Source organism: Brachycentrus maculatus, unplaced genomic scaffold (assembly GCF_059751285.1).
Source record: "Brachycentrus maculatus isolate JH-2025_06_01 unplaced genomic scaffold, ASM5975128v1 h1tg000589l, whole genome shotgun sequence".
In the NCBI taxonomy this organism is placed as follows: Eukaryota; Metazoa; Arthropoda; class Insecta; order Trichoptera; family Brachycentridae; genus Brachycentrus; species Brachycentrus maculatus.
The window spans coordinates 519,490-532,414 of NW_028281329.1; the positions used below are offsets into that span (position 1 = coordinate 519,490).

Sequence of the window (12,925 nt, forward strand, 5' to 3'; positions counted from 1 at the left end):
GTACGTGAGTATAATGTAATCACGTTGCCACAATGCATATAGCCTGCAAAAGATCGTCCAATTCGATGGCACCGGTTTTTTTCTTTAAGTTATTTGAAGAGCAAATTTTATACGTCGTATGTAATCAACAGATAAAGGAGAATGTTTACTAGGAAAATTATCAACATTCTACCCGATATGTCGAAGAAAGTTTAAAATACTATGTAAAGTTTATAAAATAAAACAACTTTGTTTTAACCACTTTTTATTGGTAAACTTTATCCAACCGGTTTCGACAAGAACCTTGTCATCATCAGGGTTTATGTACTAAATTCTAAAACATTTCAATAATTTTAGTTAATTACCCTTCCCTTGCCAAAAACTTCCACGCACTCCATACACCATATGAAAATACGATTTAAAAAATATGATTTAAAAAACTCCTAAATGTTGTTTTAATTGTGCATTACGTAGCGAATACGTCAACTCCAAATGACAAATGACATTTTATAAAGTTTGTAAAATGTGCCACAAAGTATCTGCGAAAACATTCAAGAAATGTTATATAAAGTTTTAATGCCATATAATGTTTTCTAGTTTTCGTGTTATGCTGAATTTTCTCTCCAATATTTATATTATATAATATATCCTGGACTAATACCTCAAATGCAGGAGTGATCACATTGCCTTTATGCAATTACGACACATGATACCGTAAGGTTTTCAAATACAGCACCTATCGGATTAGCGAAACACTGCTGAAGTAATATGTTTTTTAAACCACAATATATTAAAATGTTATTTATTCGTTATATTTGTGTGTATAATTTATCTAAGTATCTCAGGTTTTTACCACAATTTATTAAACTCCATTTATATATATTTAAAGTTGGTATCAAGCTGTGAAGCCGAAATTGAATTGTCTTCGTGAGTAAATTTACTTCAAACAACAAAGTTTTAACCAAATAGTACTTGATTTTCAAGTTTGTTGATTGTCACGTACATATTTATTTAACTTTTCCTCAAAGTAATTTTATTTCATGGTTCGTTGTTGTTGGGGAACATATTTGTTTTCTAATTCTTAACATTAAAATTTCTTATCGCTTGAAAAGTTAAACGTAAACGTCTCTTAAAAACAAATAGTGATTTTGTGAATTTGACAGGTAGATGACTTCGGATTTTTGGGAAGTATGTTTTCTAGGGATGGAAATATTGATAAAGATATTGAAAGGCGAGTCAATGCTGGGAACAGGGTAAACGGTGCACTAAAATCAGTTATAGCAAATAAAGGCTGAGATAAGCATAATCGATAAAATTAAGAAAGGTCTGTTGAGATAGTTTTGACATGTGGAACAAATAAGTGAGACAAATTTATGAAGCGAATGTATTTGGAAAAAGGAGCAGAGGAAGGCCGAGAAAAACTTAGCATGATCAGGTTTGTCAAATACATAAAGTGGTCAGGTCGGGAGTCGAAATATCGGCGGTTTTGTAAGAGGAGTTACATGAAAGTGGTAGAGGCGAAGAAAGTTTGCAAAGACAGTGTGGTGTGACGTTATATTCTCTCTGCCTAAACCTACGGGGAAGCGGCGTGATGGTTAGTTAGTTTGAATTTGACCTCTTGAAAAGTGTGACCTCTTTCCCCAACAATTAGCAACAGCAAATTTCGCATGAAGCGAATTGACTTTACAGGTTTTTTTTTCAATCAAAACCAAGTTTTAATTTATAATCTGTCTCCGTTTCTAGTTGGGTATCTACATTGGGTATTGAACTTATTACTACGGGTAAGGAAGCTTACATTTTAAGCATGGATTTACTTCCCATGTCATTAATTTATGATAACATCAATTGTTCAAAGCCAGCCCAATCCTGTGATATCTCTGCATTTACATAGTTCGTCGAGGCGAAAGTTGACTGTTATTGTCAATTACTATTTAAGTCACGGTTAAAATATATTATTCAAGCTGTTCTAGATATTACATACATAAATATTTATGATAACGGTTGGACAGTAATTTAGCGTAGCGGCTCCGCATCTTTGTATCAGTGATTCGATCACTGTTATCACATGATTTCTGTTACGCAAGACAAACGTTACTCAAAATGGCAGTTTAACATTTAAATAAATTTTATAAAATTAAACAACTTTGTTTTAACCACTTTTTTATTGGTACACTTTAGCCAACGGGTTTCGTCAAGAACCTTGTCATCACCAGGGTTCATCAAGGTTCTTGTCGAAACCGGTTGGATAAAGAGTACCAATAAAAAAGTGGTTAAAACAAAGTTGTTTAATATTATAAGGTTTATAAAATGTGCCACAAAGTATCTGTGATGAACATTCAAGAAATATAAATAAATTGTTCATTTTAATATCACCTTTTTATATGTTTTAATTTTTAAATCAAACACAGATTTTTTGAGTCTACTAAGTTGTATTTTATTTAAAAAAAACACATTCATATTGTGACACACACAAAAAATATTAATATTGTGACAATTGTTTCGCCCAGTTATGGCATTTCCAAGCATTTTTATGTATTTTTTTTTAATAAAATGCAACTCAAAAAGTCTGTGTCTGATTAAAAAATTAATACATAAATTAAAATGGAGTTCTACAAATTAAACGTCAAATCAATAAATAAAAATTCATATCACTTTTTTTGTTACATCCAATTAACAAGTTCAAATGGACTAAAGTGTTTTCTCATTAATTGATTCTGCAGTTACTTGGTGGTAAAATCTATCCATTTTTTTAGTAAATTTTTGCTTAGCCTCCTTTGAGGAAAGTTTGGTATGGCCGTACATGTACGGCCATACCAAACTTTCCCCAAAGGAGTATGGCTGTATATATGCGGTCTCGCTTTTAAAGCCCGGTGACATTTATATCTAAAATGGCACTTGTACTGACATTTGTGGTTGTATTTAAACAATATAATCAAATAATTTTTATCTAGTTTAAATAAAATAAAAAATCCAGAAAATATGTTGCTTAAAGCATCGACTATTATATAAAATTATAAAATGTAAAAAAAAGTAGCTAAAAAACTCACTCCCCAGATACAGCTTTGTCCGCAGAACCTCACTCCCGAATAGGTTAAATATTTAATGTCACGTTAATCTTCCACGTATATTCAATGCGAGATTATATTATTTGAATCGCAATTTCTTTGACATGTAAAATATTATTCTCTTATTTTGGCAGTGTTTTCAAAAGACATTGTTATTTTTGGGAAACGCTATGGCTGGAAACATCTCAAGTGCTACACTTTCAACGACTTTAATTTATTCTCAGAAGCCAGAAAGTCAAGGCAATGTGCCGCTTTTGTGACGATAAAATTCTTTAAGAATTTTTATTTTGTATGAATAACGACGTTTATTTTTTTATATGGATATCTAACTCAGGTAAACTGCGCGATAATTTGAAAATGAAAGTGCTTCTCTTGATATTATGTTCAATAAATGTATACGTTTAAGCGCTTCTCCTATTGTATTACGTACATCAATACTAGATTTCATATGTTTATAATGGGAAATAGTAAACAACGAACCGTTTGCGCTCAAATAATACGTAAGGAATACATATGTTTTAAATTATTTTCCTTATTTCGAAGTAATACCATTATCTAATCTACTCAACATCTAATCAACGTCGCGAACTAAGCTTTATTCTTCAAAATAATTGTCAGAATAAACGGTAATTTTTATATATTTTTTCGTGTTAAATAAGGGGTAAAATCTGGAAAGCTTGTCAAACCGCGTCAAGATGTCTTTATGATAAAAGGTGATATCAAACCATTAAATAATTTTATTAAAAAACAGAAAAATACTACATGTATTATTTTACCTATTTTAACACATACCATATTTATTACTGTCATTTATATCCATATTTTGTTTGTTCAGCTTTCAGTATTGAATTATATAGCGTTACCTCAAATTATTTATTGTATTAGTATTTACTTTGTAAAATTCCACAGTCTTTTATTATTCATATAAATCAAAATACGATTTATGATTTAGCTGGATATGTTTATTTTGTGACAGCTGTTTCGCCGTTTAGAGGGATTTTTCGTAATGTTTTACATTATAAGTAGATTTGTCACTAGAATGTAGATAAATAATAAAAAAAATCAAATTTACTATCTGTGTGACTTTTTCGATTTGAAATTGAAAGCATTGTATTATGAAACTGAAAAATGCTGTATTTCAAAAATTTATTAAATCTTTTTTATAAATAAAATAATAAGCCAAAGCCTGTTACCAAATTAACCAAAATACGAAATCAATTAAGGTTACCTTTCATCCAATCAATTAATTTTAATTCCCTTCATCAAAAAACTGTAAAGTTCTTTCTGATTAATTGAATTTCAAAGCACCTCAATTTTCTACCGTCAATGAAAAACTCATTGAATTGTAAAATTACCTTACCTAATTTATTTTTACTAAAATCATACCAAATTTGTAAAGGTGTTTTTTATTCTTAAACTTAAAATAATAGCTCCTTAATTCTGTATTTTTTGTTGCTTAAGGAATAAGTATTTTATTTGATTGATTGTTTTTTAACAAAAACTAATTTCCGGCAAAGATTTTAAAAATATGATTTTTAATTATAGGTACCGGTTATTAATTTCATATTCTCTTCTTATCGAAAAATCGCTAGGGGTATCAAATTTTTATTTTTATTTTATTTAATATGGTTATAAAAGTTTTTTTTTTTAATTTAGATTAATTTTCTTAACATTTCTACTTACAATCTTTGAATCAAAAACGCAGTTCTCTCCAATAAAGAGACTGAGTTCTTGTGCTTGGAGAGGGACTTACACTCGTTAGTTATGTTTGCTGGCACTTCAATTTATTTTTATTAAAACTTTTTTTCCGTTTTTTTTTCTTTTTTAGATTAACATATGTATATAAAATTCATTTATTTAGATTTTGCATTTCTATGTCTAATATATTTAAATACTTGTATATTGAGTTATGTTTGTATATTTTATTATTATTTATGCTACATAGTACGCTGACAATAAAACCGTTTTTTTTTTCTTTACGAAATAGGGACTCGTGTCTCTTATAATCATGAATTTGGTCCTTACGATGTTCTTCCAGTTGCTCGATATTTCTTTTAGTATAATTTCTTAATTTCGGCATATTTCTGGTTCCGAAATGCCAAAATAAGAGTTATCGACCATTTGGCCGATTTTTGAAGCAGCACTTTCATTATTCTGATATCCATTTTGCAATGTTTATAAATGAACATTATTGCAAATAATTGAAATGCACAATAGTTTCGAAGGCGACGAGCCGCAGAGAATAACTTTAATGATTGTTGTAATCTGTGAACATTATTCGCTTTGCAGTGCATCGATTTACTATGAAGCAATTGTTATTCTTCATCGAAATCGTTCACGGTTTCGCAAATATTATAAAATTCATAATAATGAACCTTTAAATGATTTTCTGTGATTCAAACAAAATGGTACTTTGAAAGCATATATTGATTTGTTGATAGAGTTGAATCTAAAATAAAAAATGAAAGTATGATTTCAAATTTTTAGATATTCACGAAAAAATTTCACTTTTGAAAAATATTACTGTTTTGATGCTACCGAAGTTTTAACTCGGTATTAAAGTGTTTAGAAACAATTTTTTATTGATACGTTGCAAAATTATATGAAGGCAACTGGAGCACTCTTGCGCTTCAGGGGCCAGTCCAGGGTAATATTAAATAAATATTACAGTATAAAATCACTAATATTTATTTTCACCCTCTCTCTGGGAATCGAACCCAAAATTACATATTTCCTCTTAACTTCTAACATCTTCAAGTATAATAAATTCCAATCCATCATACATTCACTACGCGGTTTCAATTCAATGAAACAGTTTTTTTTTAATCACGTATTCCATTTTCAGTGTACCTTTCACCACCAGATATCCTTCGTTATTGAGTTTTTTTTTCGCAAATTGAAATTTTAAAATATTGATCATTAGTTTTCGATTGCAAGTGGTCCGATCATATCTTTGTAAAAATGGAAATATATACCGCGTACTATATATATAACAAGGCTTAAGGATAAATCATAGAATAATATTTATTAGTATGTGATAAAAAAATATGTACAATAAAACTTTGGGTTTCTGAAAACTTACGAATGTTTAGAAATACATATACGAGTAGTTTTGGAAAAAACACACACCCACACACACACGCTTACAAAAGGTAATTACTACTTATATTGTTCAAAAAATGTATTGCCTATTCCGTTCGTATTCCTCGTCCTAGTCATATGCGCAGAAGAGAACCTGTTGGTTTCCGCAACACCATTTTTATCTTTTGTATAAATATATCCTGGAGTCCTTTAGAACTCCTACAATCCCTGTTATCGACGGTCATCAAGTGTGTTTTCAGACTTTATATGGTTGTTTTTTTTTCTCAGGTTCTTATTTTACATTGTTTTTATTTACAGCGAAGACTTTAATAATTTTATATACTAGAAATGTAGAAGATCTCATTTGTGGAAAATCAAATACAAAATAGGTGTTTTGATATTCCAAGTTGGCGATTACATGATTGGATTCCCGTTTCACGTAGTGAATACGGTTTCATGTTAATGCCTTGAATATTTGTAAGTCTTTCAATTTTAAAAACTATTGTTTTTACAATCCTGCTGTCTGCGAAACCTAAATATAGTTGCGGCTTATGTAATACCGCTTATCGCAATCCTAATTAGTTTATTATTATTAGTTCATTACTTTGCACCCTTGGCAGCTCCAAAAATGTTCAATTTCAATTATAGTTACCATACGTATCTGATTCTTGAAATGCTCGACAAAATTTTTAAAAATTACAAAAGAATCAACGTATATTATTGTAATTTTTATTTAGTTACTAAAAGTGTGAATTTTAAAATATAACAGTTGAGTTTTTGTTTCAGATTTAAACCATGAAAAAAATGAAATTCTACTATGGACTCTCTTGATTTCAAACTCAAACTCAATGTACTATAAAGAGTCTTGAACTAAAGTTAAAATTAGTTATTATTTTTTTATTCACAATTAATTTGAACACCCTTCAACTCTAATAATTCGTTTATTAAAAAAACATTAATCATCAATTCCAGTTCTGTTATTAGAAATAAATTAAATGAGTATATAAGTACCTCTTTATTTCGATGGGATGCAAAAGTATTTTGCCAACTCCTCAACCAATTGAACATTGAAATTTATACAAACGTCATTCAACTATACATTTCGTTCCAACATGCCTGATACCAACCTGAATCAAGGAAGCTTTTTTTTATACTGAGATAAATAACTTCCCCAAGCGCAGTCGAGGAGTTACCGACCAATTTTCTTGTTGTGCTTCTATTTGTAATCATATTATCCTAGTAAGGCTAGTTGCGCCAGTAAACGATGCGAGTGCTTCTCAGTACAGTTGGCAAGCGATGTCCCAATTTACACGGCCACACACCACGAGGGTAGAATACTTAATGGAAATAAAAAATGGACTCCTACTAAACACCACGTCTAGACATTCTGACTCTGACCCTGTCAGTGCTCTTCATGCGATAATTCAACTACACTATTCTGCAGTCATTTTCACTCGCTTTATAACGTAACGCTCCGAACATGCTATGTTAGATGAATAGTAATTAATGCAATATTTTAATGTTCTTCATTTTGCTTTGTTCACAGGTGTCACGCAAATGATTGCGTTTAACGAATCATTCAACCACTGTCAACGATTCTTCAGGAACCTCGCCTAAGTTCCAGGAAATTGTACGGATGTGACGCACATCCCGGAAAGCTCCTACTTATTTATGGAGAGAAAACGGAATATCGCGATGATCCGGAGGCTGCTGATTATAGCGGCCATCGGAGGTGCGGCGCAGACGGCTCCCACCACGCGGCCCCTGGAGCACTCGCCCAGCGAGCTGGCGTGGGACGCCTGGCTGCAGCAGGGCTCCCGCCAGGCCGCTCCTCCGCGCCGCATCACCACCAAGTCCCTGTTCGTGCTGCCTCACCTCGGGCCGGACTCCCTGCCCGCGTGCGCCGAGGGATACCGCCCAGACTCCATGGGACGTTGTGTCAAGGTCGTGAAAGTCGACGAAAACGCGCATCTCGAGTTTCTACTCCAAAAACTCAACTCTCAGTTTGCCACCGAAACTTCGGAAGGACAGGATGAATCCTACGATTACGATATAGACACAGAATCAACTGACGCTTCTGGACCATTCCAGTTCAGCATCCCGTTAGCTCTGCAGGCGGGATCCAAACAAGAGAATCCTGACGCGACTGGCGAAATCATAATAATCAAGAAACATTCTTCTTCGACAAAATTACCCGAGTCTGATAAAAAACCAACATCGTCTCCCGAGGTAGTTCCAGAATATAATGACAAAAAGCAGTTTTTTCTTGACAGCTTCCCTGCAGCAACTGAAACAGTTCTACGGCAGAATAGTTCAGCTCCTGCAGGGTCTGTATCGATACTTCTTCGGAACTCGACTAGTTCAGGTATAACTCTGTTGGCACCGACAAATGGAAAATTTGAAAACTTGACCTCGGATAGTAATTACGAGTCGAGTGACCTAATTAAAGAACTAGAAAGTATAAAAGTTGACAATTTGTTCCAGGATATCAAAGCGGAGCGCGAAAACGCGAAAAAAAAATTAGTTCAATCATCGACAATAAATCCTGTGGTTGAACTTCCCCCACCTGAAACCACAATTGTCGAGTCGAGCTTCTCGAATAACAATTATCACAAAGGTTTAAATTCGCCAGTATTAATCGAAGTAAACAAAGATATGAATGTCTCGATGAAAATAATACCCACCAGTGACTCGGCATCCAATATTCCCGGTCATGCCTCGATCAAATCATCTGGCGAAAATGTAACTGCTGTAAAAAATAATATAACAAATAATTTACTTGTAAATCAAATTGAAGATTTAAAGCCAGGACAAACAATAGAATCAGATAAACATAATGCTGCAATCACTGGAACATCGAGTTCTGAAATAACGGGAGTACTCGGCACTAGTGTTTCTGCGAACCGCGATCCTAGCACATCGGGTGATCAGTCCGTGGATATAGAAGAAAAAATAAAAATCATCAGCCGACTCGCTGATGTGTCGAGAAATACCGAAGGACCATTCCCAAGCAACAGCGTGAATATACATAAGAAGACCTCGAACGAATACGTTAGGTTTCCCTCTAGTCCTGACAGTGAAGCGGCACCCTCGAGCACCATTCTTCAATACCCTCCGAATTTCGTGAAAGTACCGCCACCACAAAATTCATTTCCGGCAGGCAATTTTGGACCGACATTTGTAAATCAGGACAGCAGTCAGCCTTTATTTCATCACCACAATGACCCTAACGTGAGACATCCTCCGTATTGGTTGCCCTACGGTTGGAACGTGAACAACCCATCCGGGGAGCATGATTTGATGGATCTTTGGTCTAGAATGTCTTCGATGCAAAGGTACCCCTACAAAGTGAGGTTCGAGCAAGACCGCCATCCTCCGTATCACCAGACGCTGTTTCCTAACTCTAGAGAGTCCGGAGGGAGACTAAATGTTCGCCACACTCCCGTCAACTACAGACAAGGAAGGGATGACGCGTCAGGGGGAAGACAGGTGTACCAGGACGAGTCGATGAACTACAAGCGAAGTAGACACCCGCACTTCCGAGAGTCCGAAGAGTTGTCAAGGATACTGGAAGCTTTCAATGGAAGATAGATTATTTTCTTGTTTTGTGTATTTCGCACTCCAATGTTACCACACTATGGACAATAGTTCATTATTTCTTATCTAAAACAAACCAAAAATGTGTAATATATATCTTGACAGTACAAGCATTTATTTTAAGTGTAAATATTAGTATATTTTTATTTAATCCGAAACCAAATGTTATAAATCTGGTGAGAATTGAATGTCGGGATTAGAAAGAAACGCATGAACGGTTCCCTGAAATGCTATTCTATCATTTGTACGTACAAAATATCTAATCACACCTAAATACTTATTATCTTAAATGTAGGTAGTTCGATTTGATGTCAAAAATCTTGATGTTTTAGTATGTGACAATTTAGATTAGTCAAATATTCCACGGAGATCAACTACTCGAAGAAATGTTTAACAAACGTTTTTTCTTACATTTCAAAATCATATCCAGTTTAAAAAATCATTTAGATAATAGGTATTAACCAGGGTAAACCGTAATGTAACCAGCCACTACCAGTAACCAACTACAGTATGGATTTTTTATAAATTTTGTACGTTAATGTTTTGAATATTGTAGCTATTATTATGTTTGTCTTGTTTAAAAGAAAAAGGAACTGCATGTATACCTATTGCTACTTCTACTGCGATACAAATAGTTCTTGAAAATTTAATTAAATATAACTTTTTATTATTATTGAATGATTTTTTTACTTCTAAATTGAAAATGATCAAAGAAAATGCTTGTTTTTTACCACTTGAGTTTTATTATAGACTACATGTTTCAGAAGTTAAACTTCCATCATTCAGGTCTGTATAATAACTAAAATATAAAATTGCTCTATAATCATTGTAACATGTCTTACCACAAAGTTAATGCCGAAACAATAAATAAAATAAATTGAAAATAATTATTTGGTTATACTTTTTTCGGGAAACAATCATTTTAGTATTTATTCGCTGCGATCATAGGATAATAATAAATGAAGCACTAGGTAAGTTGCCTAAGAGGTCAGTTGCTAAATAATGTACTGGTATTATACGGTTTACCCTATATTTTCCTTGTTATAGTAATAGTTTTTTTCTAAAACTGCTCCATTTTATATTGGTATATTAAGAATTAGTCGCCATTTCCCTCATTAATTCTAACTGTAGTCATAATCAAGTATAAATCTTATATAATAAAGAAGAAGAAAAAATGAGATTCGTATGTAAAACGCTATTTGATCGTAAAAATGTAGAAAAACTAGATACCTTGCTTTTCGACGATGCGTAATCTTGCTTATATTTAGTATGTTTGAATTTGTATTAATATGTTGTCTGTACATAAAGTATTTCTATTATTAAGTTACTGAATACAAAATCATATTTTCCATCACATAATTCTAAAATGTACGATTTATTTTCTTATCGATAAATTTAAAATATTTTCCATAAATTTCTGAAATCGCTCATAATTTAAAATATTGGAATATTTTTTTAATCATATCATGTTTATTTTTTGAATAAATATATGCATTTTAAAATATACTCTAAACATATCAAAAACTATAAAAAATATCAATTAATTTTTTTAGAATAATCCTCTATTTATTTATTTAAATTGATTACATTATTATTTTAGTTCTGTCCTTACAGTGCTGTAATAAAATCAACATTATTTTCATGACATGTAAAATTTCCCCATGCATTTTACTTGTGAAAGTTCTTGCCTCTGATAATGTTTATCACAAAAAAAATATTATTCTCTTGTAGAGAAAAAACACATAAAAATACATATCATGTTTTTTGTTGTTATTGAAAATTAATAAACTGTTTGCCACATATTTATATTCTCTTCTTCTTATAATTAAATAGGACTTTGTTTTAACAGCATTTTCAAAAATACGCAAGAAACATATAATGTAAATTGTTTCGTATCTAAATGAAGTTCTAAGAGAGAATATATAGTATGTACGTGATTTGAATACTAGAGAACGGCCTTTCCTTAAACATTTTTTCCATTTTCCGAAACTTTTTCGTATTTGCGTGTTTATGATTTTCAATTATTATATGTTAATCAGCATCACAAAGTGACTTTTCCTTACGAAAAGCATTACGTGATGAAAATTTACTTTATTCGTAAAAATGGTTTTTTTGACATAACAGTTTATCTCTGTGATTTGAATGTGAATCTTGTAAATGGTCTACAATATGAAAATATGCAATAAAGAACTTTAACTGAATAGCAACACATAACTAAGCACAAATACGAACCTCGACTCTCGCGGCTTAATAAACATAAATATATTTTTAGGCCAAACTGTGTAATAATTATTTTTTGAAATATACCTTTTTGTTCCTTGAAAAAAGGCCTCTGAAGGCTGACCAAACCGTATAAGGAGAATATATTATTACACGGTGTGTACATAACAACCGTGAATGTGAGGTAAAATTACTTAGGGGTTGAAAAAAGTTAAATAAATCACTTAATTTTGGGTTCTCAAATATTATTGTTTTTTTTTCAACAATGTGTTTTATGTGTGAATTAATTATTATAAATGCTGTTTGTGTAATAACAAACTGCGTGTTTACCTGTGATTATGAATTTATGTTAATTTTAGGTTATTTTGTATATAAGGTTGCCATGTTTTGCGAGTATTCATTACCTAAGTAGACAATATTATAGCATAGTTTCATTTTAACTTTAATACTTCCTTCATCACTTAGTATTTATTTATTACCTACTTATTGTTTAATTGTCTTTATTATAAAATGAGCTTTGACTGATTTTTCTAAGTTTACTTACTTGTATTAGAAAATGGATGGAAAATAGGTGTTCACTGATGAAAACTTCAATTCTTATATATATTACGAATGTGTATTTTTCAAATGTAATGAAATATATTTTTTGTGGGAAAAATCAATGATTTCAAGAAGCTAAATCGCTATTTACTTAAAAAGTAGAATAAAAAACCTTGTAGTATTTTATGATTGTAGAATTTTCTTGAAATATATTTCGCGTCGATAAGATAAATATTATATTAAATGTAATTTATTAAAAATGTTTCGTGTTTATTCTGAAATTTCTGAAATTAAATCTCTTTTGGACATCATTATTATGGCTTTCTAAATGTTGAAAGTTCGCATTATTCTATATTATATATTCCTTGTACCTATTATATTGTGTAGTATTCTTCACTTCAATGTGACTCTTAATAATAATTATAACCAAAGTGTTAATGCAA

The 12,925-nt window shown here is 31.6% G+C and overlaps 1 protein-coding gene across 3 annotated transcripts in view; it reads left to right on the plus strand.

The window, feature by feature from the left end:
• The window catches only part of LOC148301211 (uncharacterized), a 188,214-nt gene extending 175,289 nt beyond the window's left edge, over positions 1-12,925 (plus strand). For all 3 annotated transcript variants that reach the window (XM_088273541.1, XM_088273542.1, XM_088273543.1), the window contains one exon: positions 7,672-12,925. In XM_088273541.1, the coding sequence (XP_088129667.1) occupies positions 7,797-9,716 (1,920 nt within the window). In that variant the 5' untranslated portion in view covers positions 7,672-7,796 and the 3' untranslated portion in view covers positions 9,717-12,925. The remainder of the gene's footprint in view (positions 1-7,671) is intronic.